The sequence below is a fragment of the Bacillus rossius genome, chromosome 7 (assembly GCF_032445375.1).
Source record: "Bacillus rossius redtenbacheri isolate Brsri chromosome 7, Brsri_v3, whole genome shotgun sequence".
In the NCBI taxonomy this organism is placed as follows: domain Eukaryota; kingdom Metazoa; phylum Arthropoda; class Insecta; order Phasmatodea; family Bacillidae; genus Bacillus; species Bacillus rossius.
In genome coordinates this window covers 55,173,151-55,200,871 of record NC_086335.1, presented here as the reverse complement: position 1 = coordinate 55,200,871, position 27,721 = coordinate 55,173,151, and the positions used below count along the sequence as shown (strand labels likewise).

General features: G+C 36.1%; 2 protein-coding genes across 16 annotated transcripts in view; one reads left to right on the top strand and one right to left on the bottom strand.

Annotated features, from left to right (window-relative positions):
- Positions 1 to 9: 9 nt before the first annotated feature.
- LOC134534056 (probable enoyl-CoA hydratase) lies at positions 10 to 11,227 on the top strand. Of its 6 annotated transcripts, XM_063372036.1 has the most exons (8): positions 473 to 592; positions 4,182 to 4,270; positions 4,555 to 4,702; positions 5,298 to 5,530; positions 7,007 to 7,151; positions 8,911 to 9,060; positions 9,302 to 9,462; positions 10,066 to 11,227. In XM_063372036.1, exons 2-8 carry the CDS (start codon positions 4,250 to 4,252, stop codon positions 10,180 to 10,182), a joined length of 975 nt encoding a protein of 324 aa, XP_063228106.1. In that variant the 5' UTR covers positions 473 to 592; positions 4,182 to 4,249; the 3' UTR covers positions 10,183 to 11,227. The 6 variants fall into 6 exon arrangements, with proteins under 6 accessions (XP_063228105.1, XP_063228111.1, XP_063228108.1 ...); XM_063372035.1 differs by lacking the exons at positions 473 to 592; positions 4,182 to 4,270 and adding an exon at positions 10 to 257; XM_063372038.1 differs by lacking the exon at positions 4,182 to 4,270 and having other exon boundaries at positions 409 to 592; positions 10,066 to 11,226.
- A 3,136-nt stretch (positions 11,228 to 14,363) lies between these two features.
- Positions 14,364 to 27,721, bottom strand: part of LOC134534055 (phenylalanine--tRNA ligase beta subunit) — a 35,310-nt gene continuing 21,952 nt past the window's right edge. For all 10 annotated transcript variants that reach the window (XM_063372025.1, XM_063372026.1, XM_063372027.1 and 7 more), the window contains 7 exons: positions 25,145 to 25,324; positions 24,085 to 24,260; positions 21,406 to 21,610; positions 20,402 to 20,482; positions 17,094 to 17,304; positions 15,962 to 16,123; positions 14,364 to 14,740 (listed from right to left, as the gene is read on the bottom strand). In XM_063372025.1, the coding sequence (XP_063228095.1) occupies positions 14,589 to 14,740; positions 15,962 to 16,123; positions 17,094 to 17,304; positions 20,402 to 20,482; positions 21,406 to 21,610; positions 24,085 to 24,260; positions 25,145 to 25,324 (1,167 nt within the window). In that variant the 3' untranslated portion in view covers positions 14,364 to 14,588. The remainder of the gene's footprint in view (positions 14,741 to 15,961; positions 16,124 to 17,093; positions 17,305 to 20,401; positions 20,483 to 21,405; positions 21,611 to 24,084; positions 24,261 to 25,144; positions 25,325 to 27,721) is intronic.

Below are 27,721 nucleotides of genomic sequence, written 5' to 3'. Positions count from 1 at the left end.
TATATATGAAATTAATATTAATATTCTATATGGCAAAACATTGGAAGAATATGCAACAAAAAGAGATATTGATACAGCATTTTTTGATTCTACATTTCAGACATATATAAGAATGGATTTGGATCATACTGAGAATGGATAATAAAAGTAATGGGAAAATTCTGATGATTTCCATTTCGTTTCCTATGAATTTTGTTTGACTCGAAACAAAATCTTATCTTATGAAAGATGTAAATATGAATCAAATATTTCAAAAGGTAGGTAGTTCATTTTTCATAGATTCGGGATAAGGTTAGTTTGAATCCACTCTCCTCATTTATACAATTTATATAACATAAAACTGCAATTCAAATCAAATCGAACAAATAAAACCCTTGAAACAAAATTAATTTCAAAATAAAATATGTCTACCTAGAATATTTTTAAAAATTTCAAATACTTTTGTGTTTCTTACGCACAGGCCTATTGCAGCGATGCAGTGTCTGTTTTCTATACTAATCACGAACCTACAATTGTACATATAAGCGCAAGACATGTTTATAAATACATTCAATATGAAGTATTGTAATAATTAGGTCAACTGGATACTATGGTAATTTAGGATTAGGCTTTATTCATACATAACCCAAAAAATATATTGCCCAGGTATTGAACTAGGTGTTTATCATTTACATACACATATTAGTTTAGGTTATTTTGAACATTCAATCACTACATTCCGTGCATAACCACTCAATAATTGAAAATTAAAATTTTTATGTGATGATGGTACTTTTTCCGTAGTAATACATTTTAAACCAGTATTCAGATTGTATTGAAAATAAATCGTATTGTTTACGTCCGTTGATTTAAAATTATATCGGTTAAAAAAAAAAAGAAAATTAAATAAAATTCCTACATTAAAGTTATAAAACTTTACAGTCGTTCCTCTTACTTCTCTGGAAAGTGCTTTCGGATATTTGGGACTTTTCTAAAATGTTATACAACAACCATTTTTCATAACGTGAATATGTCACCCCTATTTTTTTTTGTACAAATCTGGTAATATGGGTGTTTTGAGCATGGAACATTTTATTTCCTATTTTTTACCTATGTCATGTTCTTATGATTATTGTTTTCTGGTATTGTTAATTAGAATATAATCCTCCTGTCCTCTCTATTGTACATTCTGATACAAATGACACATTTTCTGGAAATTGAGGGTAGTATTCTTACAGCACGGCTTTCCCATTAAGTAATAATATTCAATAAATACATTTTTCAAACACTTAAGATGTTCTTATATTTATTCCTACTGGTTTCTCAAGAAATCACTTATGCGGCCGCCACCATTTTTTGCTTTCCCATGTCGGCCTGTTTGTATGAGTCTGAGAATTTCAGTTAAATTGTGTGAATGGTCAATTACTACATTAAAAATGCTGTAAGCTTAAAATATTTTCAATGGTTGCTCAGAAATTATCAATTTAAGTTGTAGCTATCCTAACCTAACCAATTCATATGATTTCACAGTATTTTTTATTTTTTATTATTATATATATAGCTGCAAATGGGTACAGAAGTGCCCGGTGGCAAGCATTCTCCCTACTTTCCCCGCACTCTCCTTCTGAACTGGTCCACACTCCCAGCCAACACACTCCTCCTCCAGCCTATTCCATTCCCCTACTGTCCTCACGACCATCACATTTTTTCCCCTTTCTGTTCTCCTCCTCTCTTTGAAGACCTTCCTAGTATTTTCCGTCCTACTTCTAGGCATTCCCATTTTGACTCGTCCCCCCAGCTCTCCCCATCCTTCCACTCCACTCAGCACCTGGTACATCTTGACTAGTCTCTCCTTCTGTCTTCTATCCTTTAAGCTCTCCCATCTCATTCCTATCATAATCTCTGTGGTACTGCACTCCCCCTTCCCTTCTCTGTCCGTTCTCCTCCACTTGCCCTTCACCCATCTAGCTGTTCTCCTCTGCACCCCCTCCAGCTCCCTCTCAAGCACTGTCGTGTATGGGTCCCACACTGCTGCGGCATACTCCAGCATGGGGCGGACCATAGTTTTGTAGGCCTTGTCACGTAAGGTGCTGCTTCCACCCCTGAGCACTCATCCCAGCATGCCCAGGGCCTGTCTGCTCTTCTTCACTACCTTGGCTACATGCTCCCCCCACCCCAGGTTACCCTGCAGCACCACCCCTAGATATTTATAACTGGTGGCCTCACTTATCACGTCTCCCCTCCAGCGATATTCCTTCCTATCAATCTTCCACATTATTATTTATACTCCATGATCTCGAATTATTGTCAACTTTGACTTCACTCCACTTTGCTATAGCTAGACAATTCTTGTATGGATATTTCAAATTATTTATTATTTATTTATTAGTATCACAAAATAGACAACACTGAGGGCTGTTTTCACCAACGCCTCCTAAACACACCCTCAGCAAAGGACTGCTTAAGTTTAGGCGTTCTTTAAAGTCAATTCTCACGAAATTGGTTTTCACCATCGTCACATTCACTTATGTAGGGGTTGCTTAGTTAGGGACTGGCTTGCCATAGAGCGAGGGTTCGTACAGATATAAGTACTAATAGTTTTCAGGTTGGTACTTCAAACTTTTTGTCACGTGACATACATAAGCCAATCAAATATTTTAACTAAACAGTAAGCAAATATCTGAATGTTTATTAATTTCGCGGTAATTGGATGTTACGATGTTAGTGTATTTTCACGGAAAGTAGTAGCTATATGGTCGTTGCAAAGTAGTGTGAAAATGTTTGAAACAAAGAGAATGAAAACGCAAAACTTTTCTTCTGATGAGAAAATGAAGGTGTTGAGCCTAGTTGAGAGGCATAAAAATATAATAGAAAATAAGAGGACGGATGCTGTTTCGAGCAAAGAAAAGGACGCAGCATGGGAGAATTTATCGCTATTGTAATTTTGTCTAAGTTTAAACTAAGTTTTAATAGCAGATGAAAAAAAAAAATATCAGTTTTTTCCTTTAGAACATACAAAATTCCTTGTAATAAATGTTATTTTAAGACTTTTCAAAAGAAAAACCTTTAATTACTTCCTTATTAAATGAGTTCTTAAATAAAAGTGGCGTATGCGAACATTCTCGAATGTATTTATAATAAAGGATTTCACATTAAGTTCACCTTAAAAATGTTCCACAACTTCAGCAATAACATTTATATAAAAAATAAAATGTACACCTTCGGTTAGTTCTTCGTATTCCTCCACGGCATCCATTTTATTTTTCTTGTTTTGTGACAGTAAGTGCCGCTTAAATAGTTAGGGGCCCGATTTCCACCACTTAAACTAAGGGATGCTTAAGATTACTTAAGAGTTCCTTAACTGTTGGTGAAACGATTCAATGTGCTAGGCAGCCCTTACACATGCATTAAGCAGCTCTTAAAAGTTATGGGACATTGGTGAAACCGGCCATGAGTAGGATTGTAATTTACTTAATGATATAGAGAATTCATCCTCTATTAATTTTTCCCTCCCTATTTGAAACACACACCTATCAAATTCACAGTTTATTGTATCTCCTCCTTTAATAACATAGCTTTTTAAAGTCTATTTATTCATATCTTCCCTTTTTCCACACCATATATGAAATCAATTTACTTTACATCTACTCCTTTTGACACATGCACATTTCACATACACTTATTAACACTAACTGCAACAGTCCATTACTCGTGAAACTATCAAAATAATTCGTAAACTCATTTTAAAACTTCCACTGATATCATATTTTCCATAAAAAATCATTTTTGTGATAAAAATACAAAAACATTTCATTGAAAATAATTATTCCAATTTTTAACTTCCTCAATTGCCGGTGTTACGTTAGTGATGTAGCCGTTGCCATGCTGTATTTTTTATTAGCGTAGCCGATATTGTTTTCCACAAAAGACATGCCTAATCACTTTTTTTTTGCTAAAGTTAATGCAAATTGGTTTTGTTGATTAATAGCGTAGCTGAGACAGTTTTTAACAAAAGATTAGCCTGATTGTTATCGCTGCCTTTTGATTTATTGATAGTAGTCACAACTTGATCCTGTGGTTCCCCAGAGATCCTCAGGAATACAGGCAAGCATGTTTAATGAGTGTACGTTATGGCCAGGGCAAAGACGAAGATTGTTTTCCACTCTAACTGATTTTCACTTGAAGTGGAAATAATTTTGTAGGATAACCCAGCAACACTTGCTGGGAGTTCACGGACATCCGAGACAGCAGGGACACAGTGGAGGGTCTCATGAAGCTTGCAGGTCACAGGGTATGACCACATTCTTACTCTTAGCATCTCGTAACCAACAATTTGCTGCTCCTCATGTTCTGCTGTGAAATTAAAACACAAAATTTAGTCGGTATTAAATATATAATCCCCCCCCCCCCCCCTCCTCCTCCTCCTCCTGAAAATAACATTAGGTATAAATCCGATCAAGGAGATATCTTTTTTAGTTACGTTTCTTACATCTATGGCCTCAGTAAGAGACAGCTGACAAGGTAATTCAATAAAGACGTAAACACTACCTTCATGATTGTTGTATTTTTTCTCAGATAAATGCGGAAATGCAGGGAGCTTGCCAAACTAGGATGAGGGCTATTGTCGCTGCTTGTGAGTCAACAAGGTTGTTCGCCAGAAACCTGGATAATGGCATGTTTTACACACAGAAGTGTTTGCGGTCGACTGAAGAAAAAGAAAATGGTTTGTTTGAGGTACTTTAAAGTACTATGTCAAGGTATTTTACATAAAAATATTTACAATTAATGCTATTCTTGCTAATATTACATTAAAGTACGTGCACAGGATGATACTGAAAGCTGCTGTCCATTAATTTATACTTTGGGGAAAATTTTGTTTAGGTAAGTCCATTCTCATTAAAGTGTGATTATACTAATTTATAAGTTTTGATGTTCAATTATTCTACATTTTAGTAATAAAATTTTTTTTTAGGCTGCCATTGTTATGTCTTATTACTAGACATAAGTTGGGTCTAGTAACCAACAAAGATAGGAAATTCACAGTGCCCATATTAATTTCATTTGACCGTAAGTGCTATTACTACTAAGCTGTTATTATTAGTATTGGTTTGATGGTTTTCTTTATTCCTACGATTCCTGTGGTGATGTGTAGAAGAGAGATAATTTAAGTTTTAATGTGACCGCTCCCATTTACCGTGCTGTTATTCAGCCGAGGGTTGTGGTTGCATGCTAGCGTCAGAAGTAGCCGGTCTTGCGGTGTCGCACGGATCCCGGCCAGCAGAACGCCGGCCCTCACTGGGCCGTGACCCGTGTTCCAGATGAAGTTATAGTGGGGCAGGTGGGCGGAGTCACGACCATCGGCATAAACAGGCCTCAGAAAAGGAACTGCATTAACGACACAACGGTGGCAAAGTTGCTGGAAGCGTTCAGCCGGTTCGAGAGCGACGACGGGGCTTGCGTTGGCGTGCTGTACGGCACAGGGGGCAACTTCTGTGCGGGCTACGACCTGGAGGAGCTCCATGAGCAGCAAGCGCACGGTCTAGCAGCCTTGGTGAGTGCCGTCTCTGACAACTGCACAGGGAACATTTAGTCGAGTGTATGGGAATTATAGCTTGACTGTGTTTTTGAAAAAAGACGTAGATACATTTATTTTGATTTTATCATGTTCTGTCTAAGACAAACAGAAACCAGTACCTAGTGCTGTTAACAACTTATTGTTTTATAAGGATTTAACGCTTTGTTGGCAGCAAAGCGAAGACATGGAACAGGGGTATTGGGGAACCATCCCAGCATTTGCTTGGAGTAATGTCTGGGAACATGTGGAAAACAGAAATAAAAATGACATGAACGGACTTGAACCTGGTACTACTGGAAAGAGTCCACCTTGCTCCACAAGCTCATTCAACGAGATCTAAAGCAAATTGCTAAACTAGGAGACATAGTTTCAAGTTTAGCATTTGTATGGACAGTAAAGATTGATTAATTTCGTGATCTGCTAAAATTAAGATAGTGTGACCAACGGTTTGCTATTAATCTAGAGCACTGTTGGCCAATTAGAAACCAAGCAAGAAGTATTGAATTGCGAGTTACCCATTTGAAGCCTCACAAGTCAGCAGCCATTTAACAGGTGTAGTTTGCCCAAATATGCAGAGGATTGTGGAGTCCATCCTAGTTTTCCAGTTGCTACATATGTACTTTTAAGTTTTAAGGTGTTTATATCGGAGATTGCCATAAAAGTAACGTATTTCTGTTTTAAGCAGTTTCTTGGTTGCGTATCGCTGATGTAGGAATGCAAGTGTCATTACGGTTCACAATATGCAGAACACTTTTCAAATATGCTCACTCAACAGATTACTCAATAAAGAAATTTTTAAACTTTTATTTTATTTTTATAAAACCATGCTTAGAAATTTGACTTTAAGGTCTACTTGATTGATTTCTCTTAATATATAATGTTTACGTGGAGTGGCACTCACCATAGAAATAAAACCTGAAAGGTATTCCCATAAAGAAAAGAATCAAAGTTTTTGAAATGGTGTTATAGAAAAAACCTAAAAAAAAAAAAAACACAAAATGATAAGAATTTAAAACACAGTAGATTATTTATGGGGGGATAGAAGTTTGTAGCAATGTTTGACAAAATAAAGAAATAATCTGGTTGGACATGTTTAAGACATTCAGGGCTAGTTAGCTCAAAACGTAGAGAGTAGGGTTGATGCTAGACACACACAAGAGTTGCAGTTTGTAAAGGTGATTGTACAGGATGTCGCATGTGATTTTCGGGCAATGCATTGATAAACATTAAGTTACATAGCATGAAATTCGCATAAAAAATTGGTCTTGGGACTATTCAATGCAATGTAAACATTTTATTTGGCATGGGGCTCATTGTATATCAAACTCCTGAGGTTTGTATAGTATGCTGTAATGTGCTAGGGTGCTGTTCTCACAGTTGGAAATCAAGAAATGTAAGAATATTTTCCTATCTTAAGATTTTGAAGCCCTTACTATGAAAAGTTGTTCACAGGTGCCCTGTAATAGTCACCTAAGGAAACCAATTGTGGCAGCGGTGAGTGGTTACGCGCTGGGAGCCGGTTTTGAACTGGCGCTCATGTGTGACCTAAGGGTGGTAGAAGAGACAGCTGTCTTTGGATTCTTCAATCGCAGGTTTGGTTAGTTCACTCATTTGCTTAACAGAAAGTTAACCATGTTATTTCATTCACCATACAACTAGGGCTGGGCCGATGCCGATCACCGATCACAATAATCAGCCGATTTTAACACATCGGCATCAGTACCGATCTGCAAATTATTTACCGATCACCAAACGGCGATCATTACATACTAAATCAAAATTAATAAATACTGAATTAAGCTTAAAAATGCAAAGTTGTACATTTCATATTTACTTACAAAATAACTAAATAAGGTAGGCCTACAATCACGTATCAACAAAAACACGAATTTACAGTATTAATTTGCTTCTGGGTATTTTTAAAACATGCCAAACCATTATTTTACGGAGTTTTTAATAATTCATAATAAAAACTTTGATTTATATGAAATAATACTTATTTTAACTTACGTCTATTGCACTTACGAAACCAAAGCCATAGAATATTGTGTGTTGACCACAAAATACAAAACAAAACATTCGCCTGCAGGTTAACCAACTTTCTTATCCTCTAGGGTGTGTTCCATTGCAAATCAGTATGTGGGGGAACAAGCAGAAAAACTGTGATACATGCGAATGATAGTTCAATATTGGAACACAGTTTGGATCACCGCTGGTATTTTAGTAGAAATAGGAAATACTTAGCTTACATTACATTATTGTTCATTTTTAAAAACCAATGAAAAAATTGTCTTCTGTCAAAGTGTTAAATAAATGGTAAGTTATCATTAGGTAACTTTTTCATTAAATTTTTTTTTAGTTTTTTATTATTAACATCAAACAAGCTGTACGTATAATTATTCTTAATTTGTCTGATCGGCAATGATCGGCGCCGGTCATCGGCGCAAATGATCAGTATGAGAATGATCGACAAATTTAGTGATCGGCTCAGCCCTACTTACAACTACTTTTAATTGTAACTTTAAAAACTTAATCTTAGGGCTTGAGCAAGCACAGTACCAAACTGAGATGACGTAACTGTGAGGTTTGGTTGGTCTTGTTACACTGTAGGTATTTATGCAATGATCTGAAGGAAATGGCGAAGTGGCGATGAACTGTCTCTAAATCTCTAAATCTCTAAACCTCTAAACCTTAGGACACATAAAATATTGTGTTTTCCAGGTTAAGCAGGACCTTATTAATCTGAATAGTTGTTCTCAATAATTGGGCAACTTAATGAGTTTTTGAATTTTTGTGTAATTTATACTTTGATAGCGGAGTCACCACCTCCTTACAGACAAACGCAAGCTTTTGAGAGAGAGATGAGAGAGAGAGAGAGAGAGAGAGAAATTAATCAGGCCATGGCCATAGGTTGAAAAAACTTTAAATATTATGGAAGCAATTACCTGGAATGGTTTTGGGGAAACCACGTAAAAAAAGATCAGAATGTTCAGACCAAGATTTTAACCTGGATCCTTTACAAAATGTGCCTTCAAGCTATTTTGTAGCTAGGCGTGTGGGAATGAAACCATCTCACATTCATTAGTGCAATTTCTGTTCATTAGACTCAATTTTTATTTGAGTTGCATGTAGAATAGAGTTATTGGTGAGGGGAAAAAAAAAAAGCTATATCCCAAATTCTTGTATCCACCAGTCCAATTAAAGTTGGTTTCTGAGATGCTTTTCACAGTTAAATACTAAATAGGTACACATCACTTAACTTCATTAAATGTATTATTTGACAGCTTCTAGAGCTCGTGCTTAGCATCACAGCCAAGGCTTGTAGTGGTTGAATGAAATGTTTGTTGCTGCGCAAGGCGTGCCTTCAGTGAGCGGAGGAACGGTGCGGCTTCAGGCTGTAGTCGGTCTCTCTCGAGCCCTCGACCTCATCCTCACAGGGCGCCCGGTCAAGTCAGAGGAGGCCCTAGCGTGTGGGCTGGCGAACAGGGTCGTCGCTTGTGGGACAGGTGAGGTCATCGTGTTGCCTGGTCACTAGGTGCCAGTTGTCTTACGTCCTTTACGATACTCTTGTTTCTAATAGCATACGTACACTAAGATTATGATATTAGTTTAATTTTGGTTTAGTTAAAGAATAACCACTTTCGCACAACTGTGGTTATTTCAAAACAACGTAGTTACGTAATTGTTTTCAGAACCAACCTACTTTGTCGCAGCCTTAAAGATGTTCTGCATCCTGCTTTTGTGCAGCGCTAGGACAAGCAGTTAATCTGGCCAGCTCCATGAGGAAGTTCCCTCAGGCAAGCCTGTCGGCTGACCGCATCTCCACTTACTACGCAGCCTTTGCAGCTTCCAGCATGAAGGATGCATTGACATTTGAACGAGACAATGCTCAAGATGCAATTGAAAAGGTCGATATTAAAAATTCTTAACTTTTAATTTTTATTTATTAAAAAAAGGAAAACTTTTGACAATAGGTGCTATTTAATCTTGCACATTCTGTAGTTAGGCATTATCAAGCCGCTTCTATTGAAATTTAAGGTGGTTTGGGGGTCTCAGGTATTTGAAATCCCATAAGAATTGGAATGAAAATTGATTTAACAAATTTTTGGTAGCTATAACTGATAAATTAATTGTATGGGTTTGATTGTTGCTTCCTGTAGTTTATAGTTACCAGATTCCTTGCTTATTTATTCTTTTAGTTTCAATTAAAGGTCATATTTTTCCTTGTGTGCTGCTGTTTTACTCAGATTACATCTACCTTCAGATGTTAATTTTTATTTCATTAAATTGTTTTATTAGAAGCCTATGAAAATGAACTTTACACACACATTTTGTTTAACTTCAGTTTTTGAGTTAGGAAGAATACCAAAATAAAAAAGTCAGCTCACAGTAATTACTACTACATTTTCCATTTGTGGAAAAGCAGAGTTAAAACATACTGGGAATAGAGTTTGAATCACCCAGCAAGCAACCTAATACCTCTGCAGTACATGATTGGTCTTGTTTTTCAGGAAACTTTTGGCGGAGCTGCAAAGTTTGTATCTGGAATAGGAAAGCATGGTGAATTCAAGAATATTTCTGATAGTTATACACCTGTGAAACCACAAAATAAATTGAAGAAAGTTTAATTTGTGATTATAATTTAATTACTAGCATTCATATCAGTTCAAATAGCAACTGGTACAGATATGGTCTCCTCTTTCATACTGTCATACACCCAATACATAATACATTATTCTTAGATGGAAATGTAAAAGTAGAGCTGGGCTGATACCATCATTTTCAGGGATAAAGGAAATAAGTCTTTGTAATACACTATTACCTATGTTAGGTCATTTTTGGATACATAATCGCAAAAATTTTTTTACCACAGTAAAACCTCATTTAAAAAATTTAACACTTCACCTATGATTACATTAGTGATGGGTCAATTCCGGTTTTTTCCCGGTTCTCGGTTCGGTACCGGTTCTTAAAAATCGGTTCTCGGTTCTGACTTAAACAATAAAATAAATATTATGCACACATTATTTATGAGGTGTTTAAAGTAATACTCTATTTATTGTTTTGGCTAAAAAAAAAAAGCACTGTTTAAAGCTACAGTAAACACAGCAACCTATTAAAAATGTAATATGTATTAATAAAAAAAATTAATTCGAAATAATATAGAGAACAAATAATAAAACTAAAATTTACTATACCTATCAATCTAGTAATTACCTCAAGAAATCTACATACACCCTCCTTTAAAACATAGGAATAAAAAATATGTTACAATAATGGAAATGAATACAATGATGGTGAACTTTCAAAGAATTAAAATATTAAATTGTCCATCAAACTTATTGCCTACATTGAATTCAGTTTGTTTGCACAGTCAACAGTAAATTACTGCCACACTTATGATGCCATTTCTTACACAATTTGCTCTATTTGGCCAGAATAATTATACTTTACAAGTGTCAACAAGCATTTCGTTTGACCAGCCAATAGTAAAATACATCTACACATCCATACACCACTTTACTAAAAAAAAAAGACTTTCCCCTTCAAAGCAATCCCATTTACCTAAAAGAGAAAGTTACTAGCCATTATGCTAGATGGCTGCAGATTCAGTGAACTTACACTTCAAAGCACTGCACAAAAAGAATAAAATTTTAGAATGCCGAAAATTATATCGGAAAAATTTTGAACCAATCATTTATTCTATTAAACAAATATTTTGTGGAATTTTGCACTTTTAATTGACCAGTCACCCTTACTTACGTGTCAATGACTCAATTAACTACCTATTTTTAAAAACAAATTGAAACAAACATGGCGTCTTTATGTTCTCACATCTCTGCTGAGGCACATTATAGAGTTGCACATATCTATGAACTACATACATCTATGGCACCTTCAACTGTTATATTTTGATTGTATAACGTACTTTGTTTACAGATGGGACGAGAACATTAAATATTTTCACGTGTAATTTATTTTATAGTTAAAGATGAATATTATTCCACAGAAGTCGAAAAAAATAATTCATATGTGAATTGAACGTGAGTTGAGCCATTTCATGCTGCAGTTAAGTTGTAGTGAAGGGCTATTTTCGTAAAGGGTTTTGCTATACTGCCGGCACCGGCACCGGCACCGACATTTTAGCTGCGGTTCTCGGTGCCGGTTAAAATGCTGAGAACCGTAGGAACCGAGAACCGGTACCGACCCATCCCTAGATTACATACAATTTTAACCTTTAAATAAGTTTACCCTGATACCTATTAGGTCAAAATATCTAAGTATCTTAAAAAATTTCTTTACAGCGTTTTACTGTATAATAATATAAATTTTTACTACTACTAAAAATAAGGTTCATGTTAGAAAAAAAATAAATGTTTTATGGCCAATCACAACATTTGAAGTACCTATTATTCATGTTACAAATTGCCTTAAGGCATCTCACATGCCATGTTAGATTTTTTTCCCTCTTAATTTTGAATTAACTTTAAGAAATGTTACAAATAGTTGATTTAGTCTGCGTCATGTAAGATTTCTCAAATTTGGCAGCTCCGAAAAGCAGTACCAGCAGTACTCATTTCACACATATAGGGACTTGAACAAATAGTGATTGTGGTAAACTTTAATGTGAATTGTGATGTTTTGAAGTCAAAATGTGATTTTCTAATTTTTTCCATGTTTTTCACGAACTTCTACACAAATAAATTAGTGATGGGATTTTCGAAACTTCAATACCTTGATACTTGACGGTATCGAAAAGTATCGAGTATCGAAACTATAAGTTCGATACATTTTTTCGATACCGGAAAGCTTGTTCATTTGAATTGAATTAAGTTTTGAGTCGCCATCGTACAAAAGACAACTGCAGTAGAACCTCGATGATACGTTCCCGTTTCATACATTTTCCCGTGTCATACGCGGATTAATTTTGGTCCTGCCGAAAGTACTACTATATTTACAATGGTTTACTTTCCCGGAACATACACTTATAAAATCATTAATTTCCCGTTTCATACGTTTTTACGAAGCGGAAAAGTCCTAAAATTCACAAATTTTTTTGTTAGATATATTCCTCCTGATAAATTACGTTTTAATTAATGCTTTTATTTTGAAAAACGTTCATTGTTTACCTTTGCAAACGTAAGAAAATATCTTTATCGCACCATAGATATGGATAGTATCAGGAAGACTGTGCACTTCACTAGTAGCATCTATGGCCAGCATCAAGCGAGACTAGTGGCGCAAACTAGCAATGATTATGGTGCACGCGCTTTAACAAGGCACGGATCTCATATTTTGTGCATTCATTAATCTTTGAACTGAATATACATGTTTGTTATTGTTTTCTACGATCGGATTGTTTTCTATTTTACGTTTCTCAAGTTAAAATTTTATTGAAAATTGTTCTGTTGCATAAAGTTGTTTGTAAAATGAAACAAACAAGCAAAAATTTCTGATTTTCTATTTGCAATAGCCTAATTTTTTTATTTCTAATTTAGGCTTGGAGACTTTTCCCCCCCTCCAAGAAAGGACTTCAAACATTTTGTAAGGCCACTGTTTCTCATGTCAGCTTTACTTGATTATGGACTGTATTTTACATTTCTGGTGGTTTTATTATATGTATACCGTATATACTCGTGTATAGCGTGCCCTTTTTTCCCCTCAAGTAAAGGAAAAAAATAAGGATGCGCGCTATACACGGGAAAAAAAATTTTTTTTGGGGGGGGGGGGGGGGGGGGGGGAGGAGTGGAAGTCGTTAACTGCCGGGTGACGGGTGACGTTTCTGGCCAGCCCCCACACATACGCACAAGCAACAAGGCCTCTGTTTCACACACACAAACACACGCACACGCGCGCGCGCAAGCTCGCACATCATGGTCTCTTGTTTATTGTTAGACCTCCCCCCTTTACAGAAAGCCAGCTCAGAAGCTAGTAAAAAGAGAGAGAGAGAAAGAGAGAATGTTGTCACCAGTTCCCCCCCCCCCCCCCCCCAACCCCCCGGCAACTTCTTCGCTTCCTCCATTCCTCACCGGTGAGTCATCAAGTTCTCCGCGCCAGCTTAGCAACGTAGCGCGGCACGCCTCCCTCCCTTCCTTCCTTCCACGTACCAGTTGTGACGATATAGCGCTTCATTATCTTCCGTTTAGACAGCAGAGTTTATGTATTTTCCTGACGCATCACCACACATCAATTTAAATAATCAGGTACCACAAAATGTTAGTAAAATTTATTTATGGGGGAAAAAAAAAATTTCAATTTTTTTTTCTTTGGAATTAGTTGCAAAAATCGTGGTGCGCGCTATACACGAGGGCGCGCTATACACGAGTAAATACGGTATATAATGATGAATTCATGTCTTTTGTTAATATAATGCAATTATTTACACATTATGTATTTAAGTTTAATCTGACATAATGCTGGTATGATAGATTGAATTTATAGAGTTTAAAACTAATTTATGTTATTTGTAATTATTGTTACTTAATGGGAAAATATTTTTCCCTGGAGTATCGAAAGTATCGAAGTATCGAACTGAAAAAACAATACAGAATCGAGTATCGAAAGTGTGGTATCGTCCCACCTCTAAAATAAATGAATGTTACGTTTCCTACTGTGCTCGTTTAGTACCTCTTCTCTCCAACACCACGAACCGTCACAGGCCAGGCCGAGGGCTCGAACGGCTTGGTTGAAAAAGACACGCTTTGCATCTAAACTGCATTACTTAAACCTGTTTTGACTGCAGATGATTTTATTTACCCTTTGAAATGTCAGCAGAAGGCTGGATGAGCTTAGTTGAAAAACTACATGCTCCAAACTCCCTTTTTTTTTATTTCAGTTCTCTGCCCATGTCCCTTCCAAAGGATCACATGCCAACACTGTCAACAGAACAGTGGCAGAAGGATACATAGAAAGTTGGTACTACTTAATAGCTGTCAAACTTGAGACAAGTTGCTCGACTCAGACATACAAATTCAATAAACTAACATGGAGGGTGAGACAGCTTTTACACTCACCATTCACACAGCAGTAAGAGTTAGACAAAAGGTTCAATAGTGATCTCTAAAACAGCCACAGGTAAAGTAAGGTCAAAATTTGTAATGACATCAGGATGGAGCACGCCCATGATCCCGATTACCCTGCCATCAACGATGATTTCTGCGCAGCGCTGAGGAAAGAAAGTTGGATCTGAAAATAAAAATAAGTCTTGTATCCATGGTATAAATATCAACTAAAGGATACATTTACAGAAATACTGACATTCTGAATATTATTTGGCATCAGTTTTTCTTTTAAAGCACTATAATTATATAGTATATCTGACATACAAGTCTACTTTTCTGAAAGTTAACTTTTATCATAAATTTAATTTTGATAGTCTAATGTTCCTCAATCTTTATACTGGTGATCACCATAAATGGTCCGCTACCTAAAAGCAAACTATATTATATATTTAACAACTTGTGCATCTCTTGAATTTGTCAAGTGTAAAAATTCTTGGGATTGTTTCAAAGTGTCACAGAGCTACACAGAACCTGAGACTTTGAGAAGACTATCTTTTCTGTTCATTCGGGACGTTGATTATAATTGGTTAATGCACTTCCCTTTATCAAAATTCTATTCTAAGATGAGGGTAGCTAATAGTGATGGGTGATACAGATTCCAAAACATTTCTAACAGCTTCAATAATCAATACTTTGTGTAAATAATTACAGTGCAAGTATCTAGAAATAAGTTTTAGTTTGACACATTAATACCAGACAGAGAAAATCTGGAAACTTTGAATTAGCCAGGAATTTTTTTTGGAGCCAAATTTTTTTTTCTGTGGTATGGTTGAGATACACAGTGTACTAATAAACAGTCTTACATAAAGAATTGTCAAAATATTAACTGTAAAAGTAGAAAAATTTTTTTAAAGTTTCTTTCATGAATTTACACCGTTGCTGATTTACACTGGTAATCATAGAAAAGCCTCAATATTGGACAACCAAAATGAACACACAAATTCCCTGTATTGTTTATTAATTTTAACATGTGATATCAGCTGATTTGGGGTTCTTTGCTAAGTATTTAAGTATTTGTCCATTCTTGAGGTTTGTTTTTATGACAACCAGTATAAAATATAAATGGTGTAGGTCTATTAAATTCATTTAAATAGAAAATATGTATATATTATATAATGTATTCAAAAATTAAAATTAAAAAAAAAATTAGGTTACAATAAAAATTTTTCTTGCATCTACAAAAATTGTAATTATCTTAAATGTTATGGTTTTAAAAATATGTACTTACAAAAAAACAGCCCAATTAAATTCAAACAATAGACTTGCCATTTGAAACAAAAGAGAACATGACAGGCATGAACAGTGTGATCCAGATCGCCACAAAAACACGGTGTTCAACACTTGCCGTGCGCTGCTCTCAAGTGGAACCCGAAGCTGTCCTTGGCGGTGCTCCTCGGGACCTCGAGCAGCTGCATCACGCGGTCCAGGAGGCCGTGCACCACCTCGAAGCCAGGGGACTTGTTGCAGTTCACAGCGCACAGCCTTCGCTCGTTCCTCACGCCCACTTCTAGCAGCCACCAGACACAAACACCCTCATCAGCATTGCGCCCTTCCAGAGCAGACTAATCACATTTTTTTAATAACATCATGTAACATATGACACATGTGGTTGAAACACATTCTAAAGTAGGCATGAGCACAATCTTCACACAGCCACTGTGATGACCGCAGGTAAAAGGGTATAATCTATTTCTGTACCGTTATCAGAACTAGCCCTGGTTGAGTTTCGAGACCTTTTTAACGCTTGGGTTTATCCTGATAGGACAAAACTGCAAGTCCGTTTTTAATAGAATTACAAGTAATGCAATACTAATGCAGTACCTAATAAAAATGTTTATACTTATGGCCCCAGTTATATATATTTTTTAAAATAATTGCAAGGGTTGAATATTATGAAGGGGCCCTACAAAATTATTTTCCCCCGGGCCCTCTCGATGGGTCTGGCCAGATCTAGAAAACCAAATATGGGAAGCCAAAGAAGCTGGTATCTTTTTACCTATACTGTGGCTTGAATATTCTAAACATTTTGCACTCTTGAATACCGATAACAAATCTTTTCCCCAAAACATTATGGAAACAGCCATGGCTTATGGCAAGAAGCCAGCCATCACAGCTTTTGCCTTTTTAGAAAACAGTGGAAGACAAATCATTATGGCTGAACTGGCATTTGAGCCTTGGTCTTCCTAAATTTCAATTTCACCATTATCCACCTTCCTCTATGTGCAGTAAAAATTTGTGGTTTTAAAGCCATATATCTAATAAACATAAGCAAGAGGAGGAAAAACCTTAAGTTTAACTACGTACATATAACAGACGCAGAAATTACAACAAATGTCAGCTACAAGCCTATCAAATGTAGATGACATGCAAGATTTCAGTAAGATCCTCTAGAAGGCAGGTGAATTCTTGTACTTTTCCATATTTGTTGCTACAAGGCAGCCCAAGCATGATCAATGTTAAATCCACGCAAGACATACCTGCAGAGCTATCTTTCAGCACCACATCAGACACTTCAAACAGTTTGTGAGGCAACGGCATCTTCTTGTTGGCTGCAATGGTCTTCAGCAGTCCTGGCAGTAAAGTCGTCCGAGCAACTTGAAACTCCAAAGTTTTGGGGTTGGAAATGTGCACGGCCGGTACCTCCTGAATTTTTTTTTTCAGCTTCGTGGAAACATCATCACTGGAACACTGTAAAATTATCTATCTTTAGTAATAAATTAAAAATAACAGATGGTTGGTAGATACTACATACATCTTAGTAGTTCTAATATACGAGGGAAAATATTTGAAGAAAAATATTGGTGGAAATGTAGTACCTTCACTCCAAAATGTTAACACTAACAGCTAAGTTTACTAGGGTCTATTTGAGTTTTTTTTTTGTACCTATCCTCTTACCATTTCCCAAGGTACTTTATTGTATTTACTAAGTGTGTGTATATTATATTTATCAATTCGGAAAACATAGTTTGAATAAATAACATTTAAAGGGTTGATTCATTTAACTATTGTTCTTATTTTATTTCTTATACTTTTTTATTACCCTTGAGATCTATATTTTAATTTTTTTAATGACAAATAGTGCAAAACTGCAATAGCCTATGTCCAAGAAATTATATTAAAATTGCATGAAAAATGTACATAAAGTATCAATGAAATTAACTAGTGATTTTTTTTGGGAGGGAGGGGTGAATAAGTACCTGAGTTAGGGGAGGTTGCTGCATGGAATGCATGGCCTATTGCATAAGCTGCTCTTCTGTGCAGTTCAGGGCAGACATGTCACATGTTTAAAGAGGATCTAGGAGCCAGGCCGTGCCCTCAAGCCACCCCACAGGTGCGCTCTGTGGTGGTCAGGACTCCCACCACTAGCTGTCAGCCTGCCTGTCAGAGTGCTAGCAGGAGGTGAGGCTCGACATTGGCTCTCCAATGTTTATCTCTTACCGTGCACCTCAGTCCCAACACACTGCTTCGAGTTACTCGCTCATCTGCATCCTTGTGACAACAGTCCCAGATGCTCCGATATTCGCACACAAAGCCCGCCAAGGGGTTGCTCAACCTCCTCGCTACACTACAGCTCATAAGTCGGTTTCCCTTTCATACCTCTCTGAAGTGTTGTCCTCAAAGTCCCCCGACTTAACACTCGAAGCCACAAGAACAATGGCAACCTTGCTACGCCACTTTATGTTACAGTGCTCTGGACTTTTTGGGAAAGCTGCTAATGGGATTTCTGAGGTAAAGGAGGGACTGGTGCTAACTGCATCCTGCATCACGCCTACTGCCTACGAATCCCACAGGCTGGCGTGCTAGGCTGGCTGGACCCAGCCTCTGGCAGCCTCAAAACAGTATAGTACTTTATAAAACTACTTAATCATGTTCACCGTGCACTGACAGCAGAGCAGATGATGTGACCTGACATTGGTCATCTCTGATAAGTAGGGCCACGATTATATGGTGAATCGCGAAATCGCGAAATTTTCCGCGAATTTATATGGAAAATGCGAAAAAAGCGATTTTTAAGAAAAACTGCTAAATAACACCGAAATTACACAATACAAGTCTCTTATATTTTAATGTGAAAAGCTTGATAGTCAAGACTTGCCCGGGTCCTGGTTGATAAGCTGGAAGAATTTCCTGCCTTGCATTTCTAAGTGCTTCCTCTAATCAGCTTTAGGGTGCCGTCGGGTCAGCGTGTGAGTTAGTGAAGCGGGATGATAAGAGCGACGCTCAATGGTAGTTCTAGCGCAAGGCTCTGCACTGGCGCACAGTCATCTCGTTCCCGTCAGATAACTGTGAAATTTGAGCGGTGACCGTAACATTATATGTCGGAAAAATAAAGATAAAGGTGTAATGCATATCCCTCTGATACTTTCAAGAAATTTGTAACGGGTTTTTTACACCTAAAACTTCGAAAAAATGCCTTTTAGCCATTTTATCTCTAAATCCTCTTGATCCGATATCAAAAGAACCAGTTGGGCATTAACAAATTCTTAAATGCTTTTCGTAAACAGACTCCAGTCGGATATCTAGTGTAGTTTGGAAATCACGTAGGTTTTTCGTGGCTGTGCGCGGAACACGACTGTAGTTGCCATGCGTCATGCACCCAGAATGTTGTCCGGCAGGAAGGGCGAGTATAGTTCATTTGCGGTAAAAATGAATACTTTTACGGCCCTGCTAAATCTTTCCATTAAAGAAATTTTGAAGTTTCAGTGGTTTTCCAGCAGAAATAATGTTGTGTAACTAACAAATTGTATCAAAACAATTAACAGTAAATGGCTGTCCCGGTGACCCTTAAAAATTTTTCATTTTACCAGAAATGGACTATACAAACCTGGATTTCGTCGCACGCAGTTTGGTGAAGGGGAGGAAGGATGTTGACAGTTTCACATGTCAAAGGACGTTAAGGAAGGAGGGGGAGAGAGACACGATGGTATGTATGCCTGGGAGTGATGAACCTTGAAGACTGGTCAAGGGAAGGAGAGGTAAGCCATATGACGTCATGCATCCGCCGCCTGTGCTGCCGCCAGCCTGTCTAGACGGATTCCCGCGCACCCACTTATGTTGCACAAGCTACTGCTGCCGTATTTTTAAGCAGAATGTCCGATTATTTTTTTTCTCTTCTTATACGAACATTAGTACAATTATTATAAACCCACACAAGATATATGCTGCGTGTTTAATAATGGCATTTTATAAGCTTTTATTGTGAGTTATACAATTTTTTCCCCAATTATTTTTGTTTCAGATTTTTTTGACGGTTCCTGAGAATTTATGGTACTTTTTAAGAGAAAATGTTTAACCATAACATTAAAATGTTGAGTACATGTGATTCTAAACAACACAATAGGCCCAACTGCTATTTTTTATGTCACAATCGTGAAAGTACCATGTGTAGCTTAAAAAAGCCATATATTTTTTAAAAAGACGAAATAACGACGAAATGTGTGGTTTTAAATGACGAAATCAGGTTGAAAATAAAACCATATAATCTTGGCTCTACTGATAAGAAAAGCAACCATCACTTTCAGCTGATAACATTCCCTGATAAAAACGTGATCAGGACTACCTTCAAGTCAGTCTGCTGTGTGCAGATGAATCCAGTGAACAATTTGTTGCCTACAATTAAAGTATCATCATAAATGAACTTTTCAACCACATCTCAACCAAAAAGTACAATAAAAAAATTACAGCACTGTTTTTGACATGCCAAACACACTAACACAAATATTGTGTAAAACTCCTGTTGAAACCACAGAACTTATAATGAACCTTCGCACACATTGAAACATACCAGGGAGAAAGTTAAAGCCTCCGTGAACCCAGCCTGTGCTATCTCTTCCCGCAGCTGGTCAGACAATTTGTTCAATGGAAACTGAAAGAAAAAAAAAAAAATTACACACACACACACACACATATATATATATATATATATATATATATATATATATAATGGACTGCTTACTAAGTTATAAAGCTGTAGTTATATTCTACATAATGCATCATAAAAGAAATTTGTGGCTACATTTAGCCTTTTCAATACCATAAAAGGATATTTCTCAACTTTATGCATAGGAAGTGAATAAATTTTAAAAACCACAAAATATTACGTGATCACATAGCACAACTGTTACTTATGAAAAGACAATCTCGCATAAACAGAGTGAATTGCGGCTATGCAGTAAAAGTGCTGATTAAGACATTACGCTCAGACACAGTGAAAGTGCTTATCACAACATTATGCTCAAAGCCCCAGTGAAATTGTTCACCAAGACATTACCCTCAGAACTGCAGTAAAAGTGCTCATAAAGAAATGACGTGCATCAGAGCCGCATCAAAAGAGCTCATCAAGAAATTACGCTCAGAGCCACAGAAGAAGTATTAGCATTTGAAGTTATAAATTTTGAATGTAAAATTTTCTCTATTACCAAAATGATATCAGAATTACTAAAAACAGGTTAACAACTTCAATCTGGCTAATGACTTTCCTATAAGAGCAGGAAAAAACAATATACATATGCACAACTGGACACATGAGAAGAGACAGATGTTGATTCCAGAATTGTGAATTGTTTCAACTGTATAAAAAAGTACAGAACTAAATGCAGAGCGTACATTCTAATTAGTGCAAATTATTTACTATTTAATCATCATGTACTATTCTCTGTTAATAAACCGATGAATTTCAACTTTTAAAAAAAAAATACTTAATAAAAATTTATGTAACCCATATAGCATATAGGTAAATACTTGAAATAAAACTTAATAACTGAATTTGCCATCATGATGAAATTCTACCTGGGAACCGACAGTGTTGCACTGTGGGAATGTTTTCTTGATGTTATTGTAGCCATATGCAATAGCCACGTCTTCATAAATATCACATGGGTGGATTATGTCATGCCTGGTTGGTGGAACTGTCACTTTCAAACTGTTCTCTGACACAAATGTCGTCTTCAGGCACATCTGATTCAGTAAAAATGATAACTTGTCAGGTGCAGCACTGAAACAAGCATCTGTTACTAGTTACTACAAATATCCACACATCTTCTGATACATGAACATTAACTGTTTAGTGATCTTTGAAAACCATTTGTACCATTGAATTGGGAATTTTTTTTTTCACCTCCCATTTGCCAAAATGTTCCACCCAAAACATCGTGGAAATGGTGCTTGACCACTTCTGATGATTGTTAGTAAGTGAATTAGAATCTGTCATTAAAAACAATCACTTTCATATATATATAAAAAAAGACTATTTAAAACTGTTTCCACAATGCAAGCACTACACTTAAGCCAATGTTTTGGGTGTCTAACCAGTATGACACAACAATCACCTGAAGAAAAAAAATGGCTTCACACTAACCATGTAATCATGGAGAGGTATCAACACCCTAATTTGTACATAATATGATTCAAACTTCTTGCTAGTGCTTTGGAGTTTTAACACAAGGTATTTTATTTTGTGCGTTTTTCTTAATTAGATGCAGACAAAACTTTCTTTGAGCTTAGAGTTTTCATGTAAAAAACTAAAAAGCAGTCAACATTCAAGATGGCCACTAATACATAAATTGGTGTCGGGTGCTGTTAGTTTCCATAAATTTTTGGGTGAATTTTAAGTCTTCCGTCATCACAGAACATGAGTTTTACTTATTAACATGGGCTCCTATGCTAAACTGAAGGGGTCTGGACCAAGTAGTTTGGCTCAATTTGATAGTAAAAATTATTTTAACACATAAAATTCCATTATCTGTTGACCTGAAGTCTAAATATGAGTGTTGTCTGCATTCACTTCATATGTACTTCTATTTGAACAAAATTTGTTCCATTTTATATTCACATGAAAAATACTATATAATCAAAATCAATAACAGACGACAACATTATGTTTGCCCAAATAAATATTCTGAATACACTACTGTATTATATTATAATTATTATTATTATTATTATTATTATTATTATTATTATTCCACTTGTGTCTGCTCTGTGGTCATAAAACTCTTTGCCTGTGTGCTGTGATGAGGGCAGTGCATTCGACAATGCAGCACTTCACTGGCCGGTATATCAGGTTTGTAACTGTTCCGACATAACAGGATAACTGAATGGTATGCATTAGTGGTGCACCGATATGACTTTACCGATTACCGATTCGATTACCGATTATGAGAGCAATAATCGGCAGATACCGATTCAGTTACCGATTATAATGAAGAAATTTTTTTTAAGTGTAATAATGCACACAAAATTTTTTATTCCCATGTGAATTTAATAACAAGATTAGGTAAAATTGAGAATACAGTTATAATAACAGTATAAAAATATATAAAATACACTATTAAGTCATTGCAAAGTGTAAATTAAATTAACTTCTATTTAAATATTTGTTATTGTAAACAACTTGAACTACAGTCTAATAATTGTAATTTACAATGGGTAAGTATTTGTTGCGGAAAACTAGCATTATTATCGACTATCACATAAGGTTGCATCAAGAAATTACCGTTTAACAATGTAAACATGCTGCTTTATTTTGTTCACTTGAGTTTATAGAAAAATGTTTCCACACTTCATTTTTTTTCTCCCTACTCGCCATCTCACTATAATTATATAAAAATGACTAAAAATCAATTCTAGCACATGTTACTTTATTTATGTTGACTGAATATATAAAATTATAAATACTTTTTCACTTTTCACGTCACATACAAATAACACAAGAACGGATGTTACCAAAGACGCCCATAACGAGTTGGTAAAATGCAGTGATAAACTCTAGAAGGTATCGGGACCACGATTTTGAACCGCTACTACGACTCGAAAAGATCGATTGTCATAGAATCCACTGCAACTGTTTGTGGTATTTTGATTGCGTGACATCTATTTTACGTGTCTGGCTATAGGTAATGAACAAGGCCACTAAACAAACAAAAGACGAAACGTAAATAAACGTGTAGGAAAAATGTATTTTTTATTGTTCAAGGCAATGAGATTTATTAAACTTAACGAAATATCCGTAATTATGATATGACGGAGTTAGATGAATTTTGTAATATATACAAATATTACAGTATTTCGTCCTAAAATCTGTAACAAAATATTACACGGAAAAAACCTACTTAATTACGCCGGGACGTAAATAATCGGCAAAGTAATCGTTAAGATAATCGCCGATTACGATTAATCGGTAAGTACCCATAATCGCAGATTACGATTCATCGGTATCCGCATCGGTGCACCACTAGTATGCATGATTGAACGAAAGAGAGGTGAGGGTGATGAATGGCAAAGAGCTACAACTTGGACTATTATTGACATGAGCACTGAATTCCATGATTCTCTTATAACATTTTCTGGTTAAAAATTCAAATTTTTTAGTGCCCTTAATAAACTTCTTGACCAAGTTAATAGAATGGCTGGTAACAGAAATACCAAACAAAGAAACATACATAGAACGAAGGCATTCAAGTGCCTCACCTAATTCCAATGTACTCGTTGGCAACAGCTGGACTGATGAGCTGGTCCCAATACGACAGCTCTGGGTAGCGCACGGTGGTGCCATCTGGCTGGACAACCTCGCAACCCTCCACAGAGTACTTATCAGCACAGTACTCACTGAACATGCAAACCAGCGTGTCCAGTACAACTTTGGCCTGCACAAAACAAACAAGAGTCGACTCACACCAACTGCATTTCTGACCAACTAGTCCAATTTATAGCACAATTATAGCAAACAGGCAAATAATGGATGACCACAGAGCAGACACAAATGGAATAATTATAATATAATACAGTAGTGTATTCAAATTTTTTTTTTTGGCTCATAACGGGTTGAAAACTATGGGCAAACATAATGTTGTCGCCTGTTAGTGATTTTGATTATAGTATTTTTCAAGTGAATATAAAATGAAACAAATTTTGTTCAAATAGAAGTATGAAGTGAATGCAGACAACACTCATATTTACACTTCAGGTCCACAGATAATGGAATTTTATGTGTTAAATAATTTTTAATATCAAATTGAGCCAAACTACTAGTTGGTCAGAAATGGACTAGCACTGCTGAGATGCCCAAATTTTCCTGTAAGTTTGTGTCCTGTCTCACAGCAAAACCAAACAGCTGCAGCAACCATATCTTTTGTTTTCGCCCATCTCTAATAGGCTTAAAACTATGATTTCTGAAGGTACTTAAAGCACCTGTACCTAACATGATGGGAAATTATACATAACACAATGGGAAGCACAAAAGCATGTTTGGGGATAAACATAGGCAGAATGAGTGTTAAAAAAAAATATATATATATATGAGCTAAATAATTATAGCAAGGTTTGAATGTTGACAATGGGAAATAATGCAAGAAACATTATTGCAAACTTTAGCTAACATCTTGCATGGACACTGCAAAAGTGGTTTGTCATAATAGATCAACAGTTTTTCTCAGGCATATGTGAAATGAATATAAATCAGCAACAAGCTTATCACAAAAAAAAAGAAAAAGAAAAAAAAAGGCTACAATTTTCACATAAAAATAATAACCTTGGTTAAATCTGTAGCTGTGCACTCTATGAACACGTTCTTAGTGTTGAGTGTGATCTTCGAGTGATCGCCGTTGATGATCGGTGGCATTGACAGTACCACTCCATTACTGTCATAAATGATAGGATACACTGGACTACCCCTGATAATTGGAAGGTACTGCTTCAACTGGGCATGAGTCTGCAACAACAAATTGATAAAGATAAACACCACTTTGTAAAATGAAAGTCATATCTATGTATCACAAATTAAACAAAATAAGAACACTACAGCATACTTTAGGAATAAATAAATGTAATTTCAAGTCGTAATACATAAGACCACTAGTTTAATATAAATAAATAATGATCTTAAGTATTGGGTAGTTAATAACTACATGACTAATCTTTTTTTTAATTTGGGCTTAACATCTTGTAAATAAATAGCTAGATAATCATAGACAAAAGAACTAAACACAAAAAGAAATCACCTTTACAAAGAAACAAACCCAGTTTTTATTTGCATTTTGGAAACCCATGGGAAATTAAAATCTGGATGGTTTGACAGATTCCAACCAAATTCCTCTTGTGGCGTCGGTTTGTGATCAATAATCATAACGTCTTTGAAATCAAAGAAATGAGGAAGGCAATACCAGGTTGTAATAAACCTGTAAGTCAGAAATCACCAGAGGTCAACCACTGAGACACACTTAAATTTAAATTCTATACAGGCTCAACAGTAATGCCTATATATAGGGATGGTGATTTTTCGTTTTCGCGAAATAGATGCGAAAATATGATAAATTATATTTTTTCCGCTATAAAATGTGAAATCTAGACTATTCCGAGATAAATGAGAAATCAAGGTAAAAAACGTAGATTCGTCTTCACTCTACACAATTTATTTACAGATTGTATTTCGTTTCAGTTCAGTATCAAAAGAAACTATCATTTTATGGCGTATTTAGCACAAGTATCTTATTGTCACGTCATTCACAACACTATTGTTCGTAAATATTGAATGAAAAATGGCCATCCGTGCCTCTCGATTGTAAACAAAGCAGAGAACAACTAGTTGAAAGAGTGTCCGTCATCTTGCAGAGCACAAGTTTTTAGGCCGCCATATTGCGACATCTCTGCTTCGCCGCGCTAACAATTGTAAGTCCCATTTTCTGGCTGTGTTTCACGTGAAAGCCGCGGTGTTTACAAATACGTGCATACTCGTGAATGTGTTGTATACTGTTATTTCTCGTGGTAAAAATGGGACGAAACGTAATTTCCATTCGCGATCGCCTAAATGAATACAAAAGTGAACAGTTCTACGAAAGTGATACGAATATTTTAATGCGCAATTTATGTAATCGCCGTCTGGAGTGGGAAAAAAAAAGTTGTACTTGAAAAGCACATTAAATCTGAGGGACATCGGGCTGCAAAAAAAAAAAAAAAAGATTCACCGAGAAATTGGATGAAGAAAAGTCGGTAAAACGGCAAGCAACGGTTTCTGCCATGATCGAAAACCAAAAGACGAAAATTGAAAAAACGAAAGAAAAAAAATTGAAAAAAAAAAAAAGTTTAAATAACATTATTTGTGCACTCTACATCAACTATGGCCATGAACATGGCTAAAACATATTTATTGTAATTTTAAGTATTAAATTTATTACATTCATAAGTGCTAAAAAGTTGTTTAGAAACCTGCCAAGATAGGCTATCTTTGTAGTTGTGCTAGATCTTTATTTCTGTGGTTGTTAATAATTAATGTGTGTAATTAATGCTTTTTAAAAATATACTTTTCTTCGGTACCTAATGTAAAATGAGAGAATTGGCTAAATCTTGTTTTTAAAAATGCTACAAAATGCTAAATTTCAAATTCAAAATGCTAAATGTTATTATTTTAAATGCTATAAATCACCATCTCTACCTATATAGAATGGAATATTGTCACTACCAAGTAAATAACTAAAAGAGAAAAGCGTTAAGTGTTTCATTTCGCCTTTATTACTGATAGCTTTTTAATTTAATTTTTGTTTTGGATAAGAGACACTTAAAAACATTTAAAGATTAATTGATTTAACAAAGGAAATGGGAAAAAGTGGGCCAACTTACATAAAATTAATTATGAATATATTCAGTTCATTTTTGAATTCAAATTATAAAGATACCATGAACTTAGAATATTTTAGCCATATAGGTAGTTTGCTCAGTCAATATTCAGATGTCTCTTGTTTAATGGTTCGTGGGTCTGAAATTAGTTGTTCTAGCGCTGGAATGGACTTATTAAGAAGGCAAACTGGACCCGCCGTGAAGATGGAGTTGTTGGGGGATGCTGGAACAATGTGCTTCACAGGCCGTTACTGAAGCATGCACGCTCCTGGGAGCAGGAACATCTCCCGGAAATATTGGGGGGGGGGGGGGGGGGGGGGGGGGGAAGTTGCCGGTGTCAATGTGGGGGGTGACACTAGGGCCCAAGGTTTCATGGTGAGAAAAGATTAAGCAGGTGGGCCGGGGGGGAGGAGAGAAAATTTCAGAGTAGCTGGGAACCGTGTTTGTGCAAGCCGTATGCATGGCGCTGTGCATGCCTGGCACAACGGGAATGGGA